This window comes from Kogia breviceps, chromosome 1 (genome assembly GCF_026419965.1).
Source record: "Kogia breviceps isolate mKogBre1 chromosome 1, mKogBre1 haplotype 1, whole genome shotgun sequence".
Classification (NCBI taxonomy): domain Eukaryota; kingdom Metazoa; phylum Chordata; class Mammalia; order Artiodactyla; family Physeteridae; genus Kogia; species Kogia breviceps.
Window position 1 is genome coordinate 47619144 of NC_081310.1, and position 14492 is coordinate 47633635.

Consider the following 14492-nt stretch of genomic DNA (forward strand, 5'->3'; position numbering starts at 1 on the left):
TGTTAATGGAAAATGACTAAACACACATCTTAGATCCTCCACTCTCATCATCCCCTATCTTTTCAAGCTGGAAGTTCCGTTGAGGGGGTAGGGGTGATCTGACATGCTTATCTTTCTCCTTCCCAGGGGATCAACTGGTACCATTGGAAAGGCCACGAGTTCTCCATCCCCTTTGTGGAAATGAAGATGCGCCCCTACAGCCACCGTCTCGTGGCGGGGAGGAAACGGCGGTCCTTGCAGTTCTAAGCAGTGGGCGGCTGCGAGCCAACTGACCTTTTCTGTCATTTGTTTGTATTTTATAATATGAAACAAGGGGTGGGGGACATAGTAATGCTTTGCAACATATTAAGAGCGTTTGAAGGAAGCAGGATGTAGCAGGAATCAGCTGAGAATCAGCAGCTCATGGTTTCTGCTGCCCCCGGGCCTGACCCTCTGTCTCCATGCTCCCTCCTACCCCGTCATCCTTAACCTACCCCTCTTTTCCCACCGAGGAGGAAAAGTGAGACGTTTTCTTAAAAGACCAATTCAAAGGCAAATCCTGGAGTCAGACTCTGTGACGATGACAGGCACGTGCCTTCTTTCCTGCCCTCCTTCTGAGATGCCCTTCACTTCCAGGTATTGTGCTCTGGTCACTGCCTTGGATGGCCAGGTTCTCACCCCAGTCCAGAGAAGAGGCCTCAGCAAGAAAGCTTTGCCAACAAGTCCCCTTAAAAGGAAACAGATTAACCTCACCCCGTCCCAACAACCCAAGGCCTTTCTAACAGGCCAAAGATTCTCATCTGACACTCTTACTCTTACCAGCCAAGTGTCCTCTGTCACCTTTCAAGAGTAGTGGCCTCTTTTCCAGCCAACCCATCCTTTGCCCACTTCCATCCTAACCCTTAGACCCCCTACGGCCCCACAAGCGCAACCACTGTTTTGGATTCTAGCTCCCAAGGTGTTGCCTGCCCCTGGCCTGGGCTGCAATAGCAGCTGTGTACCTAGGGGTCATAAGTCCCTGCCCCTCCCTTGGGTTACAGAAGCAACTTTCTTTGAAGATGGGAGGGAGAGATTGTTGTGGCTTGTAGCACTTTGAGGTCAGACATGGAGGAAAGGACAGAAGAAATAGAAATCAGGGCCTCTGCCATTGAGATGACCAGTTCCACGGGGAACACAGATCTCACTTAGCTCCATTTTCTCTATTTCTGGTCCTATTTGTCATGGATTTTTTTTTTTCCTGAATTGCAAACGAAAGGCCTCATTCCTGTCTTCAGCCAGGCTCTCCTTGGTGGGTGGGTGGGGGGAGGGCTTAATAAGAGTCAGAAGTTATATGACCAGCCAGCCATTCCCCTGACTGATAATCCTTGGGAAGAGGTGGAATTTTAGGGTTTTGGTTTCAGTTTTCTCCTGTTTTTTGGTCCTGTGAGAAACAGGAGTGACCTCCTTAATGAGGTGAGCTCATGAGAAGACTTTCTCCATCTTCTTTTATTATTCTGCCTTTGAGAGGAAAAATGAAAAGTGCCAGCGGAAGTAACATCTAGAAACACAAAGGTGAAGAAGGGAGGAGTGTGGGCCTACCTCCCATTTTATGAGATGTGCTGTCTTCACTGGCATGATTTGATTTTTAAACCCAAGAGAGCTGGAGGCTCTAAAAGCCATGACCCTTCAACTTCTTCAATCAAATGTCAGCTGCAAGCATCCCTGCAGCATCTGCCAAAATCCATGCCCGGTCTCCCCAGCTGCCTTTTCCCTTTCCTCTTCTTTTCCTTAAGGCCCCAGTTCTGTTATTCGTAATGCCCACATTTAGTCAAACTGGGGCATCCTGGGCCTTTCCCAACCAATCACAGGATGAGCCTGAGAGTTGTAAATTTTCTAATGGAAACATCCACAATCTAACCAAGCTCTGTTAACCAGGAAAGGAGAATCCCTCAGACTGACAACCACACTTCTGAGGTTATGAGGATGGAGTCAGCTGCCACTTGCACTCTCGCTTTAGCAGACCCTCAAGGCCTTGTTCACTGCCATGGTGTGGATGTGACTGCCGGACCAGTGTTGGAAATGGAGGTTCCATTTCTCAGTTCACCATGGGCTTCAAAAAACTAGGGGAAGGAAGAAGAAACAGAAACAATCCTTTCAAGAAACCTGTTAATTAAATACGATTTAGATAGGGAGCGGGACACCAATGAACAGTAGGAAGCATGTAAAGGAGGAACCTGGCATCTCAGGAATAGGTCCAGCTCTGCCACTTTGTTGGCACTATGACATCAGGACAGTTGTTTCACCTCTCAGGGCCTCAGTTTCCTCACCTGTTGAAAGAAAGTTTAGACTAGAATGGTTTCCCTTTCAGTTTTGACAGTCAGTAAGGCTAGTCTTTGACCTGAAAATGGAAATTGGCATTGGTGAGAGAGCACAATTAAGTAATGAAAATTCATCAGAAGTCCTGCTTTATGAAAGACAGAAAGAGAGAGACAGACAGAGAGAAGGAAGGAAGGAAGGAAGAAGGAAAGCAAGCAAGCAAGCAAGAAAGAAAGAAATAAAGAAAGAAAGAAAGAAAGGAAGGAAGGAAGGAAGGAAGGAAGGAAGAAAGAAAGAAAGAAAGAATCAGAAGTCATCAGTCAAATATACACACAAGTGTGCAGCGCACGCACACACATACACACACACAGGAAAACATTGCAGAAAAGATCGTGCCAAATAAGTGGCTGAACTCATTTTGTCCATAAAAGCAGAACCCAGGGACCTAGTGCCAGTACAGCCCACCTCATCAAGGGAACTGAAATGGAAAAAGATTATGAGTGTCCATGTTGTCAGTTCAGGTGAAAGCCAAGAAACATCAGTGGAAACCAAAATCTGTCTTTTATTGGAACCATTTTACCTTATGGAACCATTTTACCCTAAACAATATCAGCAGCATTGCCTAGATTCATGTTAAAGAATTTTAAGGCTAGAAAGGAACTTCAAAGATTAGCTCACCCAACATTCTATAAAAGGATTTATAGATTCCTTTTATTAAGTAGAGTGATTTTCTCACAAATTTTCACCATTTTTAAGAGACACTGTGCCCCATTACCTCCCCAAGGCCCAGGGTCAACTTGACTCAAAGCTGCATAACTAGACTCATGCATTCCTGCTTATCCTGTTCCTCCAAGTACCCGTGCTCTTCCCAAGGGTGGATCCAGTAAGCAATACTCACAAAACACCCTCACACACCAAAGTTTCCCTCAAGGGACTCAGAGGGAATAGAAGTGGACCCTGGTCAGAGGCAGTTAAACTGCAGACACATCAGGATATGTATTTAGAAAACAAACAAAAAGCCCTACCACCAATGATTGCAATACACTCACTGCCTAGACCTAAGATCCAGACAGTTTCTTCTTTTTGCATTTTCCCATCAGATAATTTCCAACACAGTAAACTCACAATCTCCAGGTTTATATCTGGAAGGTGAAGGGGCGGGGGTAGGGGGGAGATGACAAATCTGTGGAAAATTCCTGCTGAACTTTAGACAGATTTAACTGAAGGAGGGAGACTTGCTAAGTGTGACCACTGGGGCATTTACAACCCCCAGTCACCTCCTGACAGTAGGGTTGGGGATACCCAGTGCCTCCAGGTTTTCAGGAGAACTCATACCAAACCAGGACCCAGGAAAACTGGCCAACTGATTTGTAAAAGAAACAACAACAAAATGGCAGCAAGAAAATGCAAAGCAAACTTCCAGAAATAGTTAAATCCACTCTATCCTTCACCTACCAGGTCCCACTCCACTACTCATGGAGTAACAAGATACCCAACACCTGTGCCCTCCCACCTGGGAAGCAACCAGCTGTCTGCACAGTGAAGCTGTTATTTCAAAGACAAACCTGAAGAACCAAGGTTGCCAATGAGCTCAATGCCAAACCAAACAATCCTTAGTCACATTTATACCTTCAAAATCCAGTCCCAGAACTGAGCTGTAGATTAAGGGACAAAAGGTCATTATGGAATTTTTTGAAAGAGCCCTTTTAAAAGTATCAGTTGAGAGAGGGTTTATGAGTTACTCTTTGTCCTCTCCTCTAGAAGATAAATGGAACCTGTGAGAACAGTGGGTGCACCAAGCTGAGGGGGTTGAAATAGACTAGCTGGTGGCCTGGATTTGCAAATACCCCTTGGGCATGAAAACTGTTTTCTTTTTCTTCTTTAACCTCCACCCAGAATTTCAGGAAAGGTGGAGCCACTTAACTCAAGATATGTGATTTTCTAGGCTTGCTTTCTTATCACCAGACTCCTACTCAATCTAATCCCTTACTTTCATTTCTTTCCCTCCAAAGGGGGCCCTATACTTGCAGCTCACTGTCCATTCTTAAAACTTTGATAAGGAACCTCAGAAAGATTCACACTTCAGTTTCAATAATCCCAAGAGGGTGGGGTAATCTGTTTTCACTTGCCTCAAACTTGCCATGGCCGCCAGAAGGGCCTTGGGACCTCAGAGGGCTGGAGTGAATCTGTGAAGTTTAGGAGTCTGCCTCTTGCACAAAGCTCCAAATACCAAGAGCTGCTGACTCAGTTCTGCTTAGCCTCCCTGGGTGGTCTGTTTTTCTCCCAGCAACAATAACAGAGAGGTTCTTTGCTCTGAGGAAAGGTGAGTCAAGGGGCTGGCTTCTGCACTGTACCTATAGCCTCTCTCTGGCTCCACCTTAGGGTCCCTTGGCCAAGATCCTGAAGATCTTTGACTAAATGCCTCCCTAAACCTTTGTTTCTTCCATAACCCAACCCCACACAGATGGGATAAGGTTTCCCTCAGCAATACTGGAACATTCTGGCACTACCAGGCCAAAGGAGTACTCACAGGCCAAATGGAAACCTCTAAAAACAAGTAAGGGAAAAACTCTAGGGTAAAGAATGTGTTGGTGTGGATTCAGGTCCAATTTGAAAGAATGGGTCTGGTTCATCCTAACTGTATCCACACTGGATTTACTTATTATGTCCATTCTGGGCTCTTCAAGCTTTGAGAAACAGCTGGGAAGAAAACAATTAAATGTAAAATACAAAATAACATAAAAAAAGAAGCTGATGGGTCATTGGAGACAAAAAGCAAGCTTTCTACAGATGGTCCCACAGTAAAAAAAAAAAAAAAAATACAGAGACCAGGCGTGAGGAGCCCTGGTAAAGAGACCAGCATTAGTTCCTTGAGTTCTAGCCCCCAACCTCCTCACAGAGCTCCTGTCAGTTCACCCACTTCACCAAACGAAGGCACCAGAGGACTTCACAGCACAGAAATGAGAAGCAGGGTGGCTTTCTTTGCTTGCTCAACCAATCTGCCTGGACCTTGCTTTTTCTTCACAGCAGCCACAAGCCCGATTTGCCATCTCCAGCATTTCTGATTCCTTTTTCAAGGTCACCCCTTGCCTGAAGCATGACTTCACCGCACCTGCAGCACTTCATTGTCCAAATGTCCTTGGCAAACCTTGCGGTGTTCGGACAGTGTTGCATTTTCTCCCCACCGGAAATCCTCTCTCCTTCCCCAAGCTTAATAAGGCTATTGCGGAGCATTCCAAGTAACACAGCTCCTGTTCCTCAGAAAACCCCTGTCTGCTGTTAACTTCATAAAACACCTCCTCATTGTCGACTGTGAGGCTGGGCTCATGCTAAATTTCCAGTTCATTTAAGCCTTCTGGTCTCATGGGCTCAGCTCTCCCAGGTACTGGGCACTGGCTCATTGGCATCAGGGGATCGTGGGAGGCAGTGCAAACATCCCAGGAGGCCTGGAACACTGAAGCCACGAGCGAGGGTGTGGGCCCAGGTGCATGGCCAGGAGGCAAATGCATGGATGAGAACTATTGTTTTCTTCCCATAGCTGGTTTGGCAGCCCCCAGGAAGACCCTGCATTCTTTATTAACATCTTGTCCTTGACACTAATAAGCTCAACACAGCCTCCAAAAGGCAAATATGGGAAACTTCAGAGCTGGAAGGGACTCTGAAAATCATCTAATCTATCCCCCTCATTTCATTCTACAGGAAACTGAGGCCCAGAAAGGTTAGGCAACTTGCCCAAGTTCACCCAGCAATTAGTAACAGAGCTGAGATCAGATCTGGCATAAGCTTTTTCATTTTTCTCTCCCCAAATGAAGACTAAGAGAAATGGTATTTATTGCATACCTACTATTTTCTAGATACTGTGCTAGGAGCTGGACATCTATTACTTTGTTAAATCTTCACCACACTGTTAAATCTTCACCACACTGTTAAATCTTCACCACACCCTGGCTCAAGTTTAGTCATTTTACATATGAGAGAATAGAAGAACAGGAAGGTTAAGTAACACGCCCAAAGTCACACAGCTGCTAAGTACAGCCATAACTGGAAGCTCTCTGTCTAACTAAAGTCCATGCTTTTGCTGCTTCATGAGGCTGCAGCCCTTTAAATTTATTTAGCCAAGTGGCCGCCATCTTGGATTTACTAATATTCTCACAAAGGGGCTTCTAACGCCACTTCCTCTCTCTGTCTTTTAAGAAAAGGGAGTTCTTGCATAGTTTTTGTCACATACTCCAGGGGACCTTCAACCTCACCATCAGAAGTAAGAGACATCCTGGCAACTTTTTCCTTTTCCTTTTTTTTTTTAATTTGGGAGGTGAAGGAGAGGGTCACAGTGAGTTGGGAGTGAAAGATAAAGGCAAGAACACAAACACTATTTCCCCCACCCCACTTCTTGGAGAATATGCAGCCTCTGTCTCATCCAACATTAGAAGAGTGAGAAATTCCAGAATCATTCTTCTCAAACTGATGCAGAAGATGTGGCCAGGATTGAGGAGGGGGGTGCCCCCAGAATAAGCATGGCACGTGTTCCTGGAGTGTCAGTTTTACTCTTGAATTTGGGAGGAAAAGGATTACATTATTCATGTATTCAAAGCAATGCAGATGGCATCAAATGCAGAAATGCCAAGAATTTTTAGGCTAAAACCTGTAAGTTATAGACTGACTTGGGCTCCCTCCTTCTAGACTCTCAGGGGTACTAGGACCTTCATGGTTCTTTGCAGGGACATATCAGTGGAAACTTTTGAGGAATGAGGCTAGAAGAAGGCAGGAGACAAATTAATTTTGTTCATTCCCTGGTTTCTTTACCCTTCTCCCTTCCTGCTCCCACATCCCAGTGGGTCGGGGGGCTCAGAGGACAGTGACTATAATCTCAGCTCTCTTTGCTCCTCTGGGGAACTTAGAAGGCAATTGGTACTTGGTAACTTGTATTTTTCACTGCCTGGCCCAAACTCCGGAAACAAGCCCCTGTCTCTTATTTGAACAACATTTATATGTAAAGGAATACGTGTCCTGGGAGAGATCTCTGCATTTTATGGTCCTCTCCCATGTAGGGGCTGCTTGGGCAGCAGTGACCTCTGTGTTAGATGCAGCAGACACCACAGTTTCCAAAAACATGTCAGTCAAGAAAGTGCTCCCCTGCCAGCTCTCTGTCCCCACCCATGACCTCCCTGATGTCTAGATTCGCACCACGGCCCCATAGACCAAGGTTCACAAGCTATTGCTAACACGCAGGCACCCCCTTCCTATCATTCCACACACCCATCCCATCATTCCAACCTCCAAGACACTCCAGGCCCACAGGAATTCCCAGGTACCCTAAGCAAGTCACCATGACTTTGAGGGAGCTGTTACTTGGGGCTCGGCAGCTGGAACCCACCCTGGTGGTCTCTAGACTGTTGTTCTGAGAAATCATAAACACCAAATCCTCCAGTCCCTCCAAATTTGAGTTTGTCATTTTAACTTTTAACAAGCCTTTTCAGGTAAAAATAACAAAGACCAGTTTACTCACTTTGTAGCTATAATGTGCCTGGAAAAGCATTTACTTAAAAGAAAGACTGGAAGGAAGAAAAAAACAAGAAGAAATGGAGTACACACTCCTCAGGCAATGAACACTTAAATGAGCTAAAATAACGTTAAAAACAGACAGAGGAAGGGAGAGGACTAACCCATTTCCCCCATCTTTCCATGGCACTGTAGCTCAAAGACTGGAATCTCCACTTGTTAACCATTGTTAACTAGTATTTTTAGTCCTGGTTGCTTTTAGCCTCTGTATAGTTCCTTTTTTAAACACATTTTCTATACGTTAATAAAAGATCCTGAAGGAATGATGTGCCTCTGCTGAGTCCTGTGGGGAATCTCGGAGGTGCACCTTTCTTCCCCGACAGGCCAGCCTTCTCCTCTGCTCCGGCCCCTTCCCCGCCCCTCAGTGTTCACCCATCACTTCCGCCAAAGTATCTTCTTTGCATCACCCTCTTGGGTAGTGAAGGGGTTCCTGGACCCAATCCCATCGTGTACGTGGAGGCTTCCCCACACCAACAAATGACTCCCAAACACTATCGACCTGGAATAGAATCAGGTAAAGGGCTCAGTCCCGGGAGACCGCCCTCCGCTTCAGACACCAGTCTCAAGACCAGATTGTGACCTGTGCCTCTGGCTGGCAGCTACAGATTGGAGGTTCCAAGACCCCCTCCTTGGGTTTGATTAATTTGCCAGAGCGGCTCACAGAACTCAGAGAAACATTTTCCTTACTAGATCACTGGTTTATTATAATAGGATATAAGTCAGAAACAGCCAGATGGAAGAGATGCATAGGACAAGGCATGGGGAAAGGGGCACGGAATTTTCACGCCCTCCCCAGGCACACCACTCTCCCCAAACCTCCACCTGTTCACCAACCTGGAAGCTCTCCAAACCCTGTCCTTTTAGTTTTTTAATACATAGGTATGATTGATTAAATCATTGGCCATTGGTGACTGTTCCAACCTCCAGCCTCTCTCTCTCCCCTCCCTGGAGGTCAGGGGGTGGGACTGAAATTTCCAACCCTCTAAGCGTGTGGTTGTTTCTCTTAGCAACCAGCACCCATCCTTAGGTGCTTCCAAAAGTCACCTCATTCACATAACGAAAGACACCTTTATCACTTCTCAACTTTTAGGAAATCCCAAGGGTTTTGGGAGCTGTGAGCCAGGAATGGTGGACGAAGACAACTATGTATTTATTATAAATCACAATAACACAGGTAGGCTGATCTCATTCCCAATGTCTTGCTACTCCATCTGTGTTTCTTGCCTCCCCTGTTCCTATTCTCTCATTGTAGCCTTGTTATCTCTACCTCCGTCTCCCCACCACCTCCTCCTCCTCTATCCTTTCTTCATCTCTCTCTCTCTTTCTTCCTTCCCTATCTCCCACTCACCTTGAATTCTCCATCTCACCCTTTGCATTTATCATCAGGAAATGTCACTGCTGGGTGGCAGCCTCTGCTGGATGCCCCCGCATCACCCGGACTGGTCCTGTCTATGATTCTGAACCCTTGATCAGCCACAAAGACTGATTCATTATCCAGCTCCCTCAAGCCTGCAGTGCCCAGTGGTAGCCAGATCGCCAAGGCTCTAGTGCCATCTATGGGCACCGGTGGAGAACATCTAACAGGCCCAACTCAACTGAGCCTGCTTCCCATTGGCTCAGTCAGTCTCTAGCTCCTTATGACCACCTGCCTCTCAGACTTGGTTACCTGGGATGACACTGTCTCTTTCTCTCCCTTGAAACTAGTCCCAGTGCACACTGTCAGATCAACTCTAACCTCCAGGTAACATGAGATGAGACCCAGCAAGGTAAGAGCCCCAAGAGGGGGGTCATGAGGGCAACTTCCATGCAGTTCAGTTCTACAGGCATGCAGAGCCAGGGAGTACAGAGATGAGTGTGACAGAGCACGGTAGGCATCATAAACCCAGACAGGCTCTTCCCCAGCTGGCTGGGGCAGGGACATGGGGGAGACTACCTGAGGAGGTCAACCTGGCTGGGTCTCACAACACTATCATTAGCCAGGGGAAAGATGAGGAGGAAACAGCATGAATGAGAGTCAGAGGGCATGAAACAGCAGGGCCGGGAGTGGTGAGTATTCATGTTGGCCTGGCTCCCTGGGGCCCTGAACGGGAGTCTGATGACACAGCTGCTCACAGGGACAGACTGAGCATTGTGAAATCCCAAGGCCAACAGGGAGAGACTTTTCTCCGCATCTCCATATTAAAAGGGAGACATAGAGCGTACTTTTAAAAAGGGACAGATTCCCAGCCTTGGAAATAAATGTTTTAAAGGTTTATTCCTCTTAGGAATAAACCTTTTCTAAGCACCAGCAGGCCTCTCCTCAACCCTGTGGCTGTGTGAGAAACACGGACAAAAATCCCGGCTTCCAATCACGTGACAATCTCCCACAGAAGGCACCCTGCTCGAAAGGGGGCAGAACACTTTTCTTAGCCTTTCCCTGTGCCTCTTTTCCTAAAAAGCAGATTTCCATAATATCAGACGAGAGGCCCTTTTTTAAAAAAAAAATCACATGTCCTGGTCTTATTTTAAATAAGGTACCCCGAAACCCATATGTCAGGATTATGTTACCAGAGGAGTGACCTTTATAATATTCAGATAAAACCCACCCCCGGAATCTCGTCCTGTGTGTATCTGGGAAAAGGAAACTAAAGGGATATCATGGAACTCAAAGGCATTTCAGGAATTAGTATTTATTCCTGAGGTGCCTGAATGCTAATGTTATGTTCTAACTTAAATGAGTATAATTCACCCATTGATTAAGACCTCTGGGTGCATTTACAACCATCTGAACACAGATTTAATCATTGCTGTGTTGTGGGAACGAAGAACTGCCACGGGTAAAATTAAAAGTGGATTATTAAGCAAGAGAAATGTTAGCAGCATTAACAATCAGTGCGATTACCAAGAACCCGACCTAAACACAGTAGCGTCTTCTCTCCCTTCTCTTCACTCCCAGCAGTGACTTCTTTGCCAGTTAGCAGTAAGACATCATCACAGAGTAAGAGCCCATGGGGCCTGTATCTCTCCTCTCATGTGATATATGCAATAGTCTCCATGGCCCAGGCTTTCAAGGAACATGCATTGGACTCGTAAATCTACACATAACTTTATCTCTTATTCCTCTTCCCTCATGTCACCATCTGTGTTCAATGGGCACCTGCTATGGACCAGACCCAATGCTGGCCCTGCATGTGCAGAGATGAAAGGGCCGCCTCTCCCTTGAAGAGATTTCGCCTCTTTTTGCCTCTTTCTGTTTCTGTCCACTGGTACCAAACTCCCTACTCCCCAATCAACGTTCCACACATATGTGAGTGAACACTCTCGATTCAAAGGTTTTAAAATAAAATAGAGTAAGTTTTCCAAATTGATGTTTATGTGTTCACGAGGAATTGGAAAGAGATAGACAGTAATAGAATTCAGTCAATTAGGATGAGGGCTGTCATTTCAAAACTGACAATTTTTTTTTAACTCAGACACATTTCAAACACTAAGAAATGTGGCAATTAAGGAAAGTTCTTGAATCCAAAAAGCTAACAGAACCTTCTCAAAGGACTGATTACTATAGAATCTTCCTTGGGAGGGAGAAGGGGGAAAAGGGCATCAGAAAATGTTCTGGCACTTTCGGATGTGGATGCCCTTTAATGCCTTAAGTAAGAATTGCTATGCTCAGAGATGACAACTAAGCACTCATTCATAGCTTGTATAAAAGCTTTGGGTCTGCTCTTCATGACAAACAATAAGCCCTTTAGAGGTTTCTGGGAAATGAGTATAAATTATAAGAAATGCAGTGGCAATTATGAAAATTCAATATGCTAGCTGCACAGGAAATTTAAAGATCCAAGGAAAACAGAGAGAACTCTGAGGGAATGTGTAAATGATGTCTGTGTGTAGGCAATACCTGGCGTGATTTGTGACCCACACTCACTTTTTATGACTTTTTCCCCCACATAAATAAAACCCACAGAGTAATAACAAAAACTTGTATTTACAACCAAAGCTACACTGAAACAATGAGCAGCAATGACAACCTGGATTGCTATTAAAGGCAACTCAGCTGACTTACTCAGAGGAGTGAGGGATCACTGAAGAGGTTAAGATGGAACCACCTGCCCTCCCCCAGCCCCATCGTGTACCATTTAGAGACTCTGAGAGACAGGTATATAAATCTACCTTTGACCCTTTTTTTTTTCCCCCAAAGAAATGACCTGAATTTTAACTCAGTTTGAAATGTCCATGCTTGCTATAGGGCAGGGTTTCAATACAGCAGTGCGACTGACATTTTGGTCAGATAATTCTTTGTTGCAGGGAACTGTCTTGTGCATTGTAGAATATTTAGCAGTATCCGTGGTCTCTACTCACCAAACTCCAGTAGGACCACCACCCCCTCCAAAAATATCTCCAGACATTGCCAAACGCCCCCTCAGGAGCAAAACATCACCTTCAGTTGACAGCCAGTGTCTAGGGAGATTTATCACAAATAAATCCCAGCTTCATTGAAGCAACATTTTCAGAAGCTTCAGCCAGTCCACTTCAGTCCAAAAGACAAAAGAGTCACCCAAATTGAACATTGCTGTAGATTTTCTATTGAATTTCTTTTTATATAACTTATAAATGTTTGAAAAGCATATTATCTGTTTTAGTTTCATTTTGTTGTAATTACTCCAGGTAATTTTGTGGTATAAGATTAGATTCCAAGGCAGCAAGTCGAATTTATAAGATGGTGCTTGCTGAAAATGACAGTATGACTTACAAATGGTTCAATTTGTCATGGCTCTCCAGGACTCAATTAAGTTTCAAATCTAGGGTCACTAGGAAATTAGACCTATGGCTCTGTTGCTCCACATGAAGGACAATAATAAATGGTATTGATTGTCTAAGATCCCCAGATACTTCTCAATCTCATATGTCCTGAAGGTTTCTTAAGAACAAAGAAATCAAGGGAGAGTTGGGCAGCAAAGACAGGAGGAGGGAAGTCTTTGTCCCAGAATTCTACTTAGGTCCAGGATTCTGGTCAAATAAGCAAGGAAGGACAGTATCACTGCCTATGTTCCCCCAGAAGAATGTGTATATCAAAGTCACTTGCCTAAGAGGGTGCTCTGTGATGTTAGGGAAAGCAAAAGGCTGAGACCCCCAGCAAGGGAGAACTTTAATTGTGTCACAAGAATAGAAATGGAGCAAAAGGGAAAAATAGATAGGTGTCCATGAAAGAAATCTACTGCAGCACGTGGTAGAGAAGCACACCTACCATTAAACCCTTTCCACAGCTCACCCTCCCAAACAAGCTCTTCCAGAACAGGAAAGTGGATGCAAGGAAGGAGGTCATTTTTACTTACAGATTTTTCAGAGGAGTCACCTTGTTGATTTTTCTTTCCTAGTGTCCCAGCCATGCCTGTAGAGCCACTTGGCCTAGTTTTGTGCTTAGAAAAAGCAGCCACCATGGTAGATCTCTGTAATGCTATGCTACTTGTAAAGGTCATCTGGGTTCAGGAGAGTATCAACATGCAAGTGTGACTAACAGCTCTCTTGGTCAAATGGGACAGGTCTGGTTCAGTCTCTCAAGAGATTCTGATGAGGTCCCTTTCCTACAGGGATGGGCACAGCCACAGAGCTCACAGCAAGGAAGGAAAATGTGGGGTTCAAATCTTGGTACCAAAGGAGATGTGCTGCTCTCCATCATGGTCTTTTCCACCACAGAGTTTTCTTCCAGATCAAGAGCCACTGAAGCAGCTCAAAAAGTGCTTCTCCCACTAGGGTCTGGCTTTATCAGATTGCCAGACCATTTGTTTCTCTTCCAAGACCAAGCCACTCTGAAGGGTCAGCCCTCCAGTTTGGTGAAGTAGAAAGCGTATTTTCTTTCCAAAGGCTTGGAGGGGATTGGGAATGGATTGGGATAATACCAGTGAGAAGAGTATCCCCCTCATCTGTGAGCTCCTTGAGGGAAGAGCCTGGGTTTTCCATTTCTATTCCCCAAATTTAGCCCAGCCCTCTGTATGGACTCAACATAGAATTGATGTAAATGGAATCGAATCAATCCTATCTTATGTCTATAAAAGAGACTCAATTAACAGCTTTAATTATGTTAAAATTCAGGATAGGTTCCTAAAATAGCAAACTTTGAGACTATTTGAGGAACAGAAGAAAGAATGCTGGATATTAGGTCAGAGGCCTAGGTGATCGGAACCATTTCTGCTACTTACAGGTAACATGCCCTAGGGTAAGTCCCTTTGCCTCTCTGAAGCTTAGTGTCCTTATCTCTAAAATGAGAATAAGAATAGCTGTCCTTCCTACTTCAACAGACTACTGTGAGAGGCAAACGTTAAAATGTGCACAAAATACTTTCAAGTAGGTATCCTCACTACTGGAAATGTGATAACTTGGTGAAGGTATAACAATGTTGAAAATCATGCTTAAACCTCAAATATCTTCTCAGCAGCGTTATGATCTAAACTTTCACTAACCTAGTTCCCTAAAGCAACTTATTGCCTTAAAAAAATGCCCTGGGAAAAATAAGAGCATCCGCTTGCTATCATGGGTGAGCCAATGGCCACCTGAGAACAGGAGGGGGCAAAAAGATGAAAAGCCAGAGAACAAGGAACAGAGGACACAAGAGTGGAACAAAGCAGCCACAGCTGAGGTCAGCCCCGCCGCTGACTCTTCGGGTGGAGAGAGGTGAAGAGGAC

General features: G+C 45.1%; 1 protein-coding gene across 2 annotated transcripts in view; it reads left to right on the forward strand.

The window, feature by feature from the left end:
• The window catches only part of TNR (tenascin R), a 425553-nt gene extending 417457 nt beyond the window's left edge, over nt 1–8096 (forward strand). For both annotated transcript variants that reach the window (XM_059066113.2, XM_067031156.1), the window contains one exon: nt 127–8096. In XM_059066113.2, the coding sequence (XP_058922096.1) occupies nt 127–246 (120 nt within the window). In that variant the 3' untranslated portion in view covers nt 247–8096. The remainder of the gene's footprint in view (nt 1–126) is intronic.
• The last annotated feature ends 6396 nt before the right edge of the window (nt 8097–14492 follow it).